This window comes from Littorina saxatilis, linkage group LG6, assembly GCF_037325665.1.
Source record: "Littorina saxatilis isolate snail1 linkage group LG6, US_GU_Lsax_2.0, whole genome shotgun sequence".
In the NCBI taxonomy this organism is placed as follows: domain Eukaryota; kingdom Metazoa; phylum Mollusca; class Gastropoda; order Littorinimorpha; family Littorinidae; genus Littorina; species Littorina saxatilis.
Genome location: NC_090250.1, coordinates 10,616,718 through 10,633,081, shown reverse-complemented (window position 1 = coordinate 10,633,081; position 16,364 = coordinate 10,616,718). Strand labels below are relative to the sequence as shown.

The following is a 16,364-nucleotide window of genomic DNA, read 5'->3' as shown; positions in this document are numbered from 1 at the left end:
AGAGCATACTCTGCCATGAAAATGTTTGCTTTTTTCCTTTAAAAAGCCATTCTTTTTGATCGATATTAGCAGAGTAGCTTCCCTTGTTAACGACAGACAAGAGTATTTGCCCTTGCAGTGGAGTTTGTGTAAACTTCGTCGTATATAGGTCATTCAATTCGGTTCTTTGATAGCCGAGATGTGTCATAATTGACATATTTGAGAAGTTTTTGCAGTGCAAAATGTTCTGAAAAATGAAAATGCTGCCTCTTAGAACATATTTTGCAAGGAAAATCTGTGCTTTTTGCCATGACACTATATTCTTTTTGATCGAAGATTAGAAGAGTAGCTTCCCTTGTTAATAACAGACAGAATAGTTTCCCTTGTCAACCATGACAACTATATTTATACAAAATACAGAATTTTAGCCAAAAAAACACCTGTTATTGTCATTCTTAAATCTGTCTTTATTTTGCAAAAGGTGTGTACAATCAATTTAGAGTCTAGTTTTTGTAATAATTTAGAATAAAAAGTCATTTTCTCAGCGATTATATCTACTTCCGGTTCTTCGTCGGCAAAAATAAGAAAATACGATTTTAACAGAAATGTCTTCGACTGGCAACAGAACGAAGGTGAGGCGATTGTCTACCGACAAGCCAACTAACACGTTCTTCACTGAACGTTCCAGTTCTACTTCGACGTGGGACATCAGACAGAGGTGGTTGGACGAAATTGGCGCAATGAAAATTAAAATTCATCATGAACTGCTGTGATAGTGATACCGGTGTAACACGAGAAAGTTATTCCCACGAGATTTTTATTCCGGAGTAAAAATTTCGTTCGAACCTTGACTCCCTTTACGAAAAAATTACTCCCAAATAACACGAGAAAATTACTCCCCACGACAGGTGTGTTTCGAGTCAAGATTTCGGTCAAAAATGTTACTCCTCTGACGAATAAATAACGAATAATTTACCAATAAATAACGAATAAATGATTCCACCCTAAATCAAGCAATTTAACCGCCCACGCCAGTTGTACGAATCTTTTACTCCCTTGTCCCTTGTCAGTCCTGGTGTGGAAGGGCTGGGAGGAGGGGTAGCGCGACATTCGTTTGCGCGAGATCACATCTTGGCATTAATTATCCCTTCGCCCACATTCAAATTTCGGGTACGAAATTTTTACTGGAAGTGGAAGTAAATAAAATTGGGAGTAAAAATGTCGTGGAGGGAGTAATTTTGTCATGCCTTGGGGAGTTCTTTTCTCGTACGAAAGGTCAGTACTCGGAGTAAGATATTCGTATGAAATTTTTAGTCCAACGTGGAGTAACCATTTCATGTTACTGTAAGTATTCGCTTGGTCAGTTGCTTACAATGAATTTGAAAATACATTGGAACGCCCTGTTTTATTCTTAGCTTGCAAGGAAGTGTTTAAATTGATTTGATTTTTGATCCGACTTGTCAGTTACGCAACTTACGGAGCTCCCAAGATCCTAGTCCGCCAAACATGAGTAGCTCTCTATATTCTTTTACCAGGTACTTCTACTACTTAGTACAAGGTTAAGGTTGTTCTACGGACATGGTTCCAGTTCAATGTATACATATATATATATAAATATGCGGGGGGGGGGGGGGGGTAGGTACCAAAGGCAGAAGGTATCACTCACTGGACCAACATTATAAATCATACTGAGTCTACGATAGTGTTGGTCCAGTGAACGATACCTTCCACCTGTCGTACACCCCCCCCCCCCCCCCCACACATATATAAATAACTCAGTGGCAGTAAGCACGATATTTAAGAAAAGTCTGGCGCGAGTCACGGTTGAGTCGGGCAGTTATTGCTCAACTAGGTTTTGGAGTCTGGTGCGAGTTGCTGGCAAGTCTGGGGCGATTCACTGGGGCTGTTCACATGGCAGACTTTTTGCCTATTCAGCCTCAGTGACTTGGAAGCGATTTTCAAACATGTATACATATATTTGTTTTTGTTTTTTGTGTAACTCGTCGCAACTACATGTAGTTGTCATTTTCTGTCTGTACTACTACTAGCCCTGGTAGAAAGATCTGTGTGCAAGCGACTGACATAATCGTGGGTTTTTAATTAACTCATATTATAATATTATAATAATGCTGTTTGGACTGTAGTTGCGGTATTTTAAAAAAACCCTGAAAAAGCAGGCTTATTTGAGGTATTGAAATTGAATTATGTAGAGGTTACATGCTGAGTCTCTGTGAATATTAAAAATAATGGTCGAAGTTAGCGGATCATGAAAAATGCGAGCTTCAGCGACCTTTATCATGACCGCGAACTGAGACCATTATTTTTGATATTCACTGAGACAAGGTGTGTAACCTCTTTATTCCTCCTTTGTTAATCAGAGAAAAGAGGAGTTTTTCTGTCAAAACTTGATCGAATCCTATTCACTCAATTAGTCTACCTGTGCAGGCGACTAATAAATGCGCGGTTGTATAGTTCCATGTAAATCATTCAATTATATTTTGGACTAAAATCAAGTGCACAGTTATGTTGTTTACGGAACGCGGATCGTATCAACTGATGCAGGAAATTGATGCATCCAAAACCCAAATTTGATGCATCGTTTTGATGCATCAGAATTTTCGTGTTTTCCCGGAAAGTGCCGAGCAAAAAGCAAAATTTGAACCGGAATACGAAGCGAAACGAACTATTTCTAAGCCTCTTTTGTACGCACCAGCAGGAATTTTTCCGAAATCATGGCAAGTGTATTTGACGGTTTGGAAGAAGCTGTGGTTCAAACAGTCGAGCAAAGACGGCAGGAGGCGAGAAACGAAGGAGAAGGAGGTGCCGACGGCATCTGTTTATATTCGTCAAAATGTCATTTCAAGTTTTTCCGTGCTCAGGCATTTCTTACGGAAAGACCGGAAACGAATAATCTTTCGCATGCATACAAAACCGAAAGTGATGCATCAAAATGAAAAAGGATGCATCATTTTCGTATCGGATGCATCAGTTTTGGAAAATGATGCATCCTTTTTGAAAATGATGCATCCTTTTGTGAGCGAGCGCCACAACAAAACTATGCGTTGCCTAGAAAACGTTCGCAAACGTTCTGTGGCGCTCTGCCTATGCAACGCACCCCAGGTGTTCTTGGTTTTCTTTTGTCCAGGTCTTTGGAAAATGCGAAAAGTGACTGGCATTTACTCATGCATTATTTTTGTTATTCCAAGTTACCTTTTTAATGTAATATGTTTTTCTTTTATTTTCATAATGAGGTAGAGAACGGGTGTTCTTGGTTTCTTTTGTCCAGGTCTTTGGAAAATGCGAAAAGTGACTAGCATTTACTCATGCATTATTTTTGTTATTCCAACTTACTTTAGTTAGGGTTTTTTTCTTTGAGAAGACGAAAGATGATTTCAGGATGCCAGTGACTGTTTTGAATTTATATTCAAGATTGGAATAAATGCAATGTCAACATTTTGTTTGTCAGTTTATTTGTTGGTATTATATTATGACCACCTGAGATTTATAAGGTAGTATTTCTGAGCTCGATGCTTTGAATGTTGGGATTGCAAAAGTAATTTTGTGGAATAAGAAATGGTTCTTTCCCCCTTTCCGTGACACCTCTTTATTTTCTTTTGTTGTTTAATAATATACATAGTCTTTGCCATGAAACCCAGGGGCGGACGAGGGGGGGGGGGCACAGGGGGCACGTGCCCCCCCCCGAAAAAAAAAAAAAGAAGAAGAAAAAAAAAAAGATTTTTCTATGCTGATTCTATGACCATTTCTAAGTTCAAATGGCACCAGATGGCACCATTTTGCATCTTTGGGAAATTTTTTTTTCCGGGGGGGGCATGCCCCCGGACCCCCCTAGCAAATTCGGGCGCTTCGCGCCCATCACATTCACTTTCGATACAAAGTGCCCCCCCCCTTACAAAGCAACTGATCCGCCCCTGAAACCGACTTGGAACACGTTTGACAGCACTGCCCGCACGGTGCCAGGTGCACCCCATCAGCTAGGAAGCTGCGCCTCAGTATGTTATATTTCTGGGCATTCTGTTGAGGAAAGAAGACAAAATCATGTGTCCAGAAGAACAACCCAGCCGTGTTATTCACTTCTGCGGCCAGCTTTTCGTTCACCTCTTGGGCCTTGGTATTGTAGTCCTCATGCATTGCACGCCCCTTCCCTGTAGGATTAAATCGAGGCATTAGTTGACATATCATGACCGCTCTGAGGTGGAACTTCGTCTTCAAATGCGTGGCTGTCACCAACAATTGAGCAGCGATCAGTTCTGCCAAATCCTTTGGGGAAATATCGTTATCCCCAATGGCCTTGACCCTTGATAGCGAATCTATCATGACAAGAAAGGTGGACTAGGCCAGTGGACTCAAAATAAAGTGGGATCGGTCTTGGGACCTGTAACTAACCAGTAAACTCCTCAACTTAAATTTCATTTGTTGTTTAATAATATACATAGTCTTTGCCATGAAACCGACTTGGAACACGTTTGAATGATTGTCAGCACAGTATTCTCTAGGCTGCGTCTCTTGGCTTTGGGTATTTCTGTTACACTGTGAGAGATTGGTTGAATGACAAATAGTCACCGCGCAATAGCGGCCCCACGCAATAGCAGACCCGCGCAATTGTGGACCCGCGCAATAGCAGACCCGCGCAATAGCGGGTCGTCCCCGTCCAAAGAAAGCTTGCTGTGAAATTTTGTTCTACATAATGGTACATGTGATTCTGTATTTTTCTGCGGTTAATGTTAAAGCTTAATGGTGGTTTTTTTCCTCTGTTCGTTTCTTCCTCCTGAGTTGATCGTTATCACTCAAACAAGACCATCAGAGAGTACCTCAGTTGCTCCTCAAAATGGACTGTGAATAGTGTGTTGACTGTGTTGACCGTCATAATTATTTTAAGAACCAGGCTGCTGCAGTCGGTTGACATGTTTCACATATTGTAGGGTTCCCATTGCTGCATGGGTAAAGTGGCTTGTATAACCCGACTATTCAGTATCAAAACACTGTTTATATTTGTGTAGGTTGTAGTCATCACAACTAATCGCATTTTGCCTTTTGTTTCAGAAAGGAGGATAAGCTACAACAAGATCGACGCTATGTCAGACATGCCTCAGCCACATGACGACTTCCGAATTTAGATCCACTCGGCATGGTGACAAGTCTTGATGAAAAGTATAAGACAGAGGACAGCAGTGGAAAAAGTAGCCACATGGCAGGTACCTATTGCTTTGTGTCTGCAGTGCAAAAGACAGATAAACTGATGGTAGATTTCCAAATGAACACAGTACCCGCAAATCTACTGCTGATTTACGACGGGCAAGCTACAATCCAGGGCAGAGAAAACTGCAGCGTTGTTATCCAACTCTTCATTTGTTTCCATATCTTTAACTCTTAGTCGTATGACAATTCCAAGAATATATTATCTTGATACGCAAGCTCTAGGGTAGGTTAATGATTGTAGATAAGCTTTGTCATGATAATTATGCTGATGCAGTTTAAAAGTGTGTGTGTGTGTGTGTGTGTGTGTGTGTGTGTGTGTGTGTGTGTGTGTGTGTGTGTGTGTGTGTGCGAGAGGATTGCACAAGATCTCCTTGAGGGACAACTACACCAACAACAAATACACAGTCATTTTATCTGTTTGCCTTCTTTTGAAAATTATACATGGAGTAGATATGATGCGTTAGTTTTAACTGTGTGTGTGTGTGTGTGTGCGTGTGTGTGTGTGTGTGTGTGTGTGTGTGTGTGTGTGTGTGTGTGTGTGTGTGTGTGTGTGTGCGTGTGATATGTCGATTTCTTACGGGAGCCTTGAAGGCTTCGCCTCTTGTTACTGTTGTTGTTGGGTGGGTGTTTTTTTTTCAGATAAGCAAAGCGCTCGCCGTAGCAATTACAAAAAGAACATAAACTAAAGGACATGTTACTAGAAACGAAAGCTAGTATTTGGGATACAATACGTTCTCTCTGATTTTGTTATCATATTATGTATTCTCAAACTGTTCCCAATAAATTCTTTGTTTACTGTTCGTCAGGGAAAAACCTGTTGATGTTGATTATGTTAAGAGAGTCATTGGTTGCAGCTCGGTAACGAGAATCTTTCAAGCGTAACCTCCAAGTGGAACAGTCCGTGGATTGGAAGTCTCGTGTGTTATTCTTTTCCTATCACAACTGGTAGGGTCCGTACCTTAGTCGGTACCGCGCTGCATTTGAAACTAGTTTTTTGCTCTATTGGGGTTGGTTGGAACCGAGGATTTATTTTCCAGAGTGAATTTTGTGCACACCTTCCCCGATGCCCGATGTGTCTACATACATGCGCACGATAGAGATCCCAAGTTATCAGAAAAAAAAAATTCAATGTGTAAAAACTACAAACACAAGCATGTAACGAGCAAACCGTTTGAGAATTAAGCGCTTGCTTTAAAAGCTTTCCTCAAACGGACCATTTGCAGTGGTTGTCTTGCTTGTCATAGAATCATTTATGGCTGAAGCCGAAATGTATTTATGATATGATCTTTTTTTCCGCAGGTGACATTTTGGGGCCCAGCATTAACGGTCTTGAGTTCCTCCTCCGTATCCCCACCGGCTGTGGCGAGCAGAACATGATCAAGCTGGCCCCTGACCTCTACATAGCTAATTACCTCACAGCTTCAGGGCAAATAACTCCAGCCATGCACACCAGAGTCAAACACCTGATTGAAACAGGCAAGGAACGGCTCATTGCGGATATATCTAATATTTCAAACCCCTACGATCAAGGGTGGAATGCACGTCAGCAGGAATAGCGACAAATTGAACCCAAGACCAGTAAAACAGGAGGCAAGGCTTACAAAGCTCACGAATGCATCAACAATTATTATCCAGGCTTTAAGATTGTAACCGAAGTTTGGTGAGAATTAACAACAAAAATGTCCTCCTTATCCGGAATGTCGTTTAACACTTTGTCTGCGTGGTGGTAGAAGCTAGCCACCCCGCTCCGAACACTCCGTTCAGATCTATTGCCAGCAAGTTTAGTGCAGAATTGTTATATTGGTGTAAATACGTCTGTTTCAACTTGCTTCAGAGAAGACGTACGCGAAAAAAGCGCAAGGGATGTAAATTCTGTTTACTTGAAGCTGTCAGACAAATGCATCTTCTCTGAATCGCGTAGTTGTGAAATTCTAAATAGATCTAATCAATGGTTCATGGGCTGTGGCTGTGTACACAGGGTACCAGAGAGAGCTGACCTATCAGAGAAGTGACGGGTCATTCAGTGCTTTCGGCAACAGTGACGGCGCAGGAAGCACGTGGTGAGCAAGGCATTCATTCTGGGGATCTCAGCCGTGTATTGGCAGAAGGCAGTAAGTCCAAATTCGGTAAAAATGAGATTTTCATAGCATAATGCAGACGGGAAAAAGGCGCATCTTATGTCAAAATTTCTAAGATGTGCGATCAATATTTATAAACTTTTTGAAGAAGTAAGTCCACTAAAAAAAATTTAATCGAAGGATAAAAATCGGCAAATGGAAGCAAGTCCAGGGACTTTTGGTTTTCAGGTTTGCACTGGACTTACTTCCTTGCAAGCCTCAAAACGAGTTTGCATGGTTTAGTGCTCTATGTCCATTAGCCAATCGCGTTCACCCTTTTGTAATCCTGACTGCGGTTAACCAATCAGAACTAAGCTTATTGTATCATTATTTCCCTGGCCTTTGTCGGGGGAAAATGGCGATGAGAGCTGCCGACGTGTTCAACTATCCGAAGCAACAGTAAGTTGGTTTGTTTGTTTCATTTTTGTTGTTGGCAGTTTTGCGTTCCGGTCTGAAATGACTCTCTCTCAATAGGTGTATGGGAATTTACAACGACAACACTGATTTTCTGACTGATTTGGGTATTCCAATGCGCACTTGCATTACGGAGCTAGCAAGTAAAATGCCATAGTTCAAATGCCCATTTATTATAGTTTTGTTGTTGTTCGCTACTTCCACCGTGACTTCTTGACTATTCACTTCTGCTATTTTCATCATGATATTTATGGATGCATTTAGCATGTTTCTAATACAAAGAGATAGTTGTCTTGATCTAGAATGAGTGACTTGTGGTCTTGAGCACTGACAGCGTGTTAGATCTAGAACAGTATGATATTATACTGGAGGATTGTTCTCCGGTCTCTTTGTGCTTCCAACCATCGGAATAAGTATTATGTCTATTGTATTTGACAGAAATGTGATTCGAAGTGGGACAGGCAGCGACAACAGCTGCAGCACACAGTCTGAGGGATACTCGCCACCACTGCCCCTTTATGTTCAAGGGCCCAAAACAAGGTATGTTTCACTGACACAGCCCAAAATAGCGTGCAACATTTTTTCATTCCTGTCTTTTCTCGGGCTGAAGAGGTATATTTTAAAACGAGCAACATCTTTACATCATTTTCGTTGCAGTAGTGTTAGTATCATCATCAGCAGCAGTAATCGTTTGTCAGGGGCGGATCAGTTGCTTTGTAAGGGGGTGTGCACTTTGAATCGAAAGTGAATGTGATGGGCGCGAAGCGCCCGAATTTGCTAGGGGGGTCCGGGGGCATGCCCCCCCGGAAATTTGTTTGGCCCAAAGAAGCAAAATGGTGCCATCTGGTGCCATTTGAACTTAGAAATGGTCATAGAATCAGCTTTCCAAATTTTTTTTTTTCGGGGGGGGGGGGGGGCACGTGCCCCCTGTGCCCCCCCCCCCCCCCTCGTCCGCCCCTGTTTGTCATTATAGTAGCCCGGAGGGGGGGGGGGGGGGGGGGGGAGGTGATGTGCGCGGGAGAGGAAAAGGATGATGTGAAGGAGGGTGGGGAGGAGATTTGTCAATAAAATGTCTCACTTTTGCTGCCTTTTTCATTTGACAGATGTGTAAGCGTTGCTGGCAGGTTGCAACTGCGAGATACAACCACCTCGGCTTGCAAGAGAAGAGGCCACAATGGACCTTGCCCAAATGAAAATGCCAGCAACATACGACGGTTATGGGCCAAAGAAGAGGAAGAGGAGTAATACTGACAACTTTCAGTTTGACAATAACAGATGCTGAGCGCAGAGATGCAGAACGTGGGGACGAGGAGGGGGAGGGGGTGGGGGGGATTGTATGTTGTTTGTAAGTTATCCAAACAGGCTCATGGAAAAAAATCTACATCCAGTTAATCGCTGTAGTTGATAATTGTCATCAGTCGGATGGCAGAATGACAGTGAATAGTTTTAGAAGGGATGTAGACTGTAACTGGGGTAAATGGGGTGATAAATGAATATACTACATCACAGTTTGCAGGTTTGTGGTTTTGCTAATTGAACACTCAACTACAATGTTTGTGGACAGTGTGTGAATTACTATGTCATTCTACTAGCAAATGTAGCGCGCATGGTGTACAACTACAAATGGTTATATAGTTCACACAGTTTTCAAGACTAATTAAACAAATGTTGTTTAAATGTGGAACACTTCAGCTGAAAGTCAACACTGCACGATAATATTGTTAACTCTGGTATAATGGCGGTTTGTCAAACCATTTCTTTTTGTCATCCCGCAGTGGGGCACTGCGGTTATGAAATTAAAGGCCCCTCCTGTTTTTGGAACCGCAGGAGCTTTCTAGTTTGCTGTTAGGTAGATTTTTGGTTCCTCTTTCCTGTCATGCTCTCTTTTTCTTCATGAATTCTTTTCTTTTTTCTGCCTTCTTGCTCATTCACCTGTATTTTTTCCAAAAATCTCTTCTCTTGCCGCTTGTCTCGCGATTCATGTATAGTTTAATCTGTTAGTGTTCTGATGTAAGTCCAGCAGTAGATAGGTTAAGCCTATTTTAACATACTGGAAACTGGTAATCTTCCAGTAGGTATTAATTTAGTTTTACTAAAGCCTGCTGGGACACAAGTAATGGGTTAGTGCATTTGTAAACAGGAATCGCTTGACAAGTGGCCCCCTTCATCCCCCCCTTCCTCGTCCTGATATGGCTCTGCGTAGTCGGCTGGACGTTAAGCAACAAATAAACAAACAAACAAACAAACAAATCTTTTTGTCACGCTGTTGCTTTAATTTTGTGTCCTTTGGAAATCAAGACTGCACGATTATCTATTGTTAATTCTGGTATAATGGCGGCTTGACACACTAGTTATTTTTGTCATGCTGTTGCTTCAATTTTGTGTACTTTGGAAATCAAGACTGCACGATGACCTATTCTTAATTCTGGTATAATGGCGGCTTGACACACTAGTTATTTTTGTCATGCTGTTGCTTCAATTTTGTGTCCTTTGGAAATCGTTAGTCAAACTCAATAAATAAAACGTCTTATTGTCAGATCCTGGATTCGTATTCTTATTAGCAAACGAAAGCGAGAAAGACAGTGACAAGGAAAGAAAAAGTGTGTTCGTGTGTGTGTGTGTGTGTGTGTGTGTGTGTGTATGTGTGTGTGTGTGTGTGTGTGTGTGTGTGTGTGTGTGTTACAGACAAGCAGCAAGAAAAAAAGCGTGTGTGTGTGTAAACGTTTTCTTAGATTTTTATTTTAATGTTAAAAGACTTGCGTTCAAGTCAATATTTGTCTTGTGAATATCAAAAGAGAGTATTAAGACCTGTATTAAAAATACTGGTCTTTTTAAACGATATCAATGACACAAGAACGGATTAACAATAAAGTTAATCATGAGTTAGCGACCACAGAATGATAAGCAAAACGAGGATCCAAGACAAAGACTAACTTGAGCATGTGTTGAAATTTAAGAAAACGGGAACATTTGTCTCAGTTAATCACAAAAGAAAATACAAATTCACCAAGGAAGTTGTTTGTGCATTCAGAAATTCACGAAATCACTGGACGTAAAGTCACATTTGAAAAAAAGTTCCAAAAGCAGTGTTGCGTGTATTTTCTTTTACTTTCAATTTTCGGAGATAATAAATTAGCAGAAAGCAGTAAGTCCACTTGCTGCTCTATGCCCTTTTCTCAGCCAGATATATCGACCAGGATATAATATGGCAGAAAGCAGTAAGTCCAATGCTGCTTTTTGCCATTTTTTAAAAATAAGATTTAAGTCGGGATATAATTTGGCAAAAAGCAGTATGTCCTCTTACTGCCTTTTACCATTATTTTTGAGTGAATGAGTTTAGGGAATTAATTCGGCAAAAGGCAGTAAGTCCACAAAAATCATTATTTCCAAGTGATGAATCAAATGAGGGTTTTAATATTCATAGCAGAAACGCACAATAATGCCCTACATGTTATCAGCAAACAAAAAAATCATTTAAAGCTTTTCATTCCAAAACAGTGATGCAAACAGAAAATGTCGATTTTCTCGAAACTATGTTTCATGGACTTGCTTCCTTCTGCCTTTACACGGCAGTTCTGTACGCCGTCAATTTCGCTAGGTCAGAAGGGCGCAGTGGCCTAGTGGATAAGACATCGGCCTCCTAATCGGAAGGTCGTGAATTCAAATCCCGGCCGCGGCCGCCTGGTCGGTTAAGGGTGGAGATTTTTTGCAATCTCCCAGGTCAACTTTTGTGCAGACCTGCTTCTGCCTTATCCCTCTTCGTGTGAACACGCAAGCACAAGACCCAGTGCGCACGGAAAAGATCATGTAATCCATTTCAGAGTTCGATGGGTTATAGAAACACACACAAAAACAGCGGTAAAAACGGTCATACACGTGCAAAAACATGGGTGAACGTGGGACTTTCAGCCCATGAACGAAGAAGAAGAAGACTTGATGTTATTTTTCTTGTTTTGGATGTGTGTTTTGTTTTTGTTTGGGGTGGGTTTTGGAGGGGGGGGGGGGGATAGCTGGGTTTTTTTAACTTTGGAAAGACGCTACGAGAGCAGGGTGTCCCTGTTAAATTGAAAATTAAATCCAAAGGCCAATGGAAAAAAGTGGAATGAAAGCACTTTGAACACACACAAATCGGCATATCTTGGACAGTTAGCAGGAATTGCATTCTTTGGAACTTAGGAAAAATATCTCTTCATCTAGTTTAATAGGGCTGTTGATTTGTCCAGAAAGCGTTAGCGGGAAAGGAGAAAGATGAGCTTAAAAAAGACAAAAGGGAAGTAAGCGCTCTAAATGCATACGACATGTGTAATGGAGTAAGCGAGAGTTATACGGAACCAATCTCCTGGCACCTGAGAGAATAACAACCATTGAAATGAACAAGCGACTTTCATCCTCCTTGTCATTTGTTCATTTCGATGCTTGTTATTCTCTCAGGTGCCAGGAGACTGGTTCCGTATAACTCTCGCTTACTCCATTACACATGTCGTATGCATTTAGAGCGCTTACTTTCTTTTGGTTATTTGATCTCTAAATAGCGCTCTGCCTCATTTGTTTAAGATTCTTTAGAAAAGACTGAAAAGGAGAAGAAGGGGAATGCGAGAGGACATACAATGATAGAGAAGAAGGGGAATGCGAGAGGACATACAATGATAGAGAAGAAGGGGAATGCGAGAGGACATACAATGATAGAGAAGAAGGGGAATGCGAGAGGACATACAATGATAGAGAAGAAGGGGAATGCGAGAGGACATACAATGATAGAGAAGAAGGGGAATGCGAGAGGACATACAATGATAGAGAAGAAGGACGGGCAAGAAAAAGAAGATGAGTCGATGAAAAGGAAAAGGACGGAGGAGAGGAGAAGGAGAAAAAGATATATGGGGTGGAGGAAAGGGGGAGGCAATGTAGATGGGAGGAGGGAAGGGAGGTGGAGGAAATATGACCTGAAAATGTTACCATCATGAAAATATTACTAACGTAAGCTGCAATTACCCCTTGATTTCCATGACACCTGATGTGCGTCAACACCAAGAATCAGTATTCTGACAAGGGACGCAACAACTATTATCCTTTTACTCACAGGGAGGTGATTCCCTCCCGTTGAGACCTTTTTCCCTGGCCGCTTTTGACTGGTTGTTTTGGTTTGTGTGCTGGGACTTGTTCTGATTTTCTTTTCAAATGTCTTTCCAAGTCAAGGATTTAGAGAGTATTTAACAACCAAGGTACGTGTTTGATTGTCGGTATATCCGTACTTAAACTTTTCCAGGCTAACAGCTTTTGTCCTGCGAGTGTTCCACGAGGCCCGGCCCTATGTATACGTAGATGACGGTGTGCTGCAGAGGGCCATCAACTGGATAATCGATCATCAAAACCAAGACGGCTCTTTCAACGAATTTGGTCACATCTATGACCAGGAGATGAAAGTAAATGACATTTGAATATTGATCCTAATTGCTTTAGTACCATTGTTTCTGGACAAGCAAATTAACGGGCTGCTTTATTGTCATGCGGTTCGATCACATACTTCCCCAAGTAAACTATTGGTACAGTCAATGTTTTCCCACAGTTAAAAAAATTACAATTACAGGCAGCATTTAATTCAGCTGTTCCTTGATTGTCTGCCGAATTGCACGCACTGTTTTCACTGATAAAATCCTGAAGAATTAACAAAGAAAACTTATAGTGCCTCTCTGCAATGATCAAAGTTTATTCGGCATCAAAATATACGTGTAAATTCCATTGAACCACTGCGGGCAGGGCTAGTTATTCGTCTGCAGAGAGCAGGGCCGGACCTAAGAGGAGTGAGGGGGTGTTTCCCAATTGTGGTATGGGTACATTAGTTAAGGGTGCAAAGCATGCCCCCCTGGAAAATAGTTGAAATCTAGATTAAAATATGTGCAATCTGGCGCATTCTGGGAGTATTTGTCATGAGTTTTTATATATATAATTTTTGTTTTCCCCTTGGAGGAGGTACATGGTCAGGTAGGGGGGGGGGGTCCGAACAACAGGAAACCCCCCCCCCCCCCCCCCTGGATCCGGCCATGGAGAGTACTCTAAGGCACGTTATTGACAATGTAAAACATTTTGTCAATGAGCACAAAGCCGTCCACGCTTGGGCCTAGCATAAGAGCATCTTTTCACTGGACCTCAAACCAAAACGCTACTCTCTAGATTCTGTTCAGAGCGGGCATTTTGTGCTGAACTACTCTAACTAACGCATGTATAAATCTGAGAAATCAATTCAACGAAAACAATTTTGCAATGTCTTCCAGTGGAGGAATGCTCCAGATATGGTGGTGAACACATTCGCTTACGAGTAGACGGGCGCAGTGGCGTAGTGGACAAGACATCGGCCTCCTAATCGGAAGGTCGTGAGTTCAAATCCCGGCCGCGGCCGCCTGGTGGGTTAAGGGTGGAGATTTTTCCGAGCTCCCAGGTCAACTTATGTGCTGACCTGCTAGTGTAAGGTATCCCCCTTCGTGTGTACACGCAAGCACAATACCAAGTGCGCACGGAAAAGATCCTGTACCCCATGTCAGAGTTCGGTGGGTTATAGAAACACAGAAAAAAAAGGAAAATTGCGAAGGTTCCTTCATTTTGAGATCAGTTAATTATTTGTACCTCAAGTGTTTGTCCGTCTGTCTAACTAAAAGACCACTTGGTCGAGAAACTGTTAATGTAACGTTTTGTTTTGCCAACAATTAAACGTTCCAATTACCTAGTCTTGTTTTTGATTCTGAATTGTTAAACTTTAACAGTCTATCAGTTTTGGTTTCTGTTCCTTTAATAATGATCATCGTGCTCTGTTTGTCAGCACTTCAAAGATCACTCCAACGGTCTGACATCTTTTGTCCTGCTATCGCTGCTGGAGAATGCTGACGTGCCTGTGTCACAGGTGAGCAGTCAGTGCAGACAACTTTGTCATAACACTTGGTGTTTATGAGATAGGTATATATTGTGATCTGTCTGAATTTTGAAATTCGATGTAAGCATTATTTCTAAACGCATACGTTCAGATTTCCCGGTAAGTTCACATTTGTACCCTCAGCGTAGTGAACTGTGACAGAAACGATTATTGAGATTTGTGGCGTAGTCTTTTAACTGGATTCTAGGTTCTCGGGTATATTTTAAATTCCTGTGAATTAGGCTCAAATTTCCTGCGTTTTAGAAACATTTCGTGCTTCCGTTACATCACTTAACTTGTTATTGACAAGTGGGCTTTTCAGTGTTAAATGACCCCCCGCGGCGGGTTAGGGGGAAGAATTTACCCGATGCTCCCCAGCATGTCGTAAGAGGCGACTAACGGATTCTGTTTCTCCTTTTACCCTTGTTAAGTGTTTCTTGTATAGAATATCTATATATATACTAGATGATTACCCGCTTCGCCAGGTACAGGCTTCGCCGGGAAGAAGTAGAGCCGAATACCAGGCTGCGCCTGGGACCCGGCTTTGCCGGGTGTACGCCGGCTTCGCGGGCGCACGAAGGAAAGGAGATAAACGCGCAAAACACTGGAGACCTTCTAAAAATAGTAACGTGCAGTGACCTTCTAAAAATAGTAACGTAGTAACGGGAATATGGATTGACACCACACGGAGGAAGGGAGATAATCGCGGCTGAAAACACTGGAGAAGATAAGGAAGAGTTACTGGTAGTGGATCCAGACCAAAAAAAAACAAAATCGGTTCAGCGTGCACAGTGCTGCGCGCTGAGAGCACGTGTTGAATTATCTCATCGACCAGGTTGTGTCCAGGGTGTACCTGAATATGATCACCAAATTTGAAACAGATCCATCGAGAACCTTGGCCGCGCATCGCGCACAGACACACACACAGACACACAGACACACAGACACTAGTCGTATACATATAGATACGACTTGTGTCTGTGTGTCTGTGTCTGTGTGTGTGTGTGTGTGTGTGTGTGTGTGTGTGTGTGTGTGTGTGTGTGTGTTCGCGATGCACGGCCAAAGTTCTCGATGGATCTGCTTCAAATTTGGTGGGCATATTCAGGTAGACCCCGGACACAACCTGGTCGATGAGAATTTTCAACACGTGCTCTCAGCGCGCAGCGCTGAACCGATTTTGGTTTTTCTGTTCATCTTCCCAGATCCATTCCCACTAACTCTTCCTTATCTTCTCCAGTGTTTTGCGTTTATCTCCCTTCCTTCGTGTGGCGTCAATCCATATTCCCGTTGCTACGTTACTATTTTTAGAATGTCACTGCACTGTCCAGAACGCTTTCCTTGCACCCGTAAGTTGTCCTCACTGTAAAAGTGCAAAGGTCGAATCAATTTATAGCCACGCGAAAAATACACTGTCATCTATCACTATATATTTATAGATATATATATACATATATACATACGGCTTCTGTGTGTGTGTGTGTGTGTGTGTGTGTGTGTGTGTGTGGGCAACACCTGTGGATTGTAGAGTTCTGTTTGTGATGTGGTCTGGCGGCTTTGGTGTGTCTGTATGTTCGGGCCTTCCTTTGAGAAGCCATAACAGTTATTATAGGGCTTAGAAATAAGCTCTAAAATTCTCAATCCCGTTTGAGTGGACTTCGCCTTCAAAGGTGATTGTGGTGTTTCGGCACTCGGTTACATTTGGCGTCGTCGACAGGGATGGGACTCGACATGAAATG

At 42.1% G+C, this 16,364-nt stretch overlaps 1 protein-coding gene across 1 annotated transcript in view; it reads left to right on the top strand.

The window, feature by feature from the left end:
- The window catches only part of LOC138969674 (CD109 antigen-like), a 106,023-nt gene that overhangs the window by 83,668 nt on the left and 5,991 nt on the right, over positions 1-16,364 (top strand). The window contains exons 30-33 of the mRNA XM_070342533.1: positions 6,496-6,672; positions 7,175-7,256; positions 12,991-13,147; positions 14,539-14,619. Of these exons, the coding sequence (XP_070198634.1) occupies positions 6,496-6,672; positions 7,175-7,256; positions 12,991-13,147; positions 14,539-14,619 (497 nt within the window). The remainder of the gene's footprint in view (positions 1-6,495; positions 6,673-7,174; positions 7,257-12,990; positions 13,148-14,538; positions 14,620-16,364) is intronic.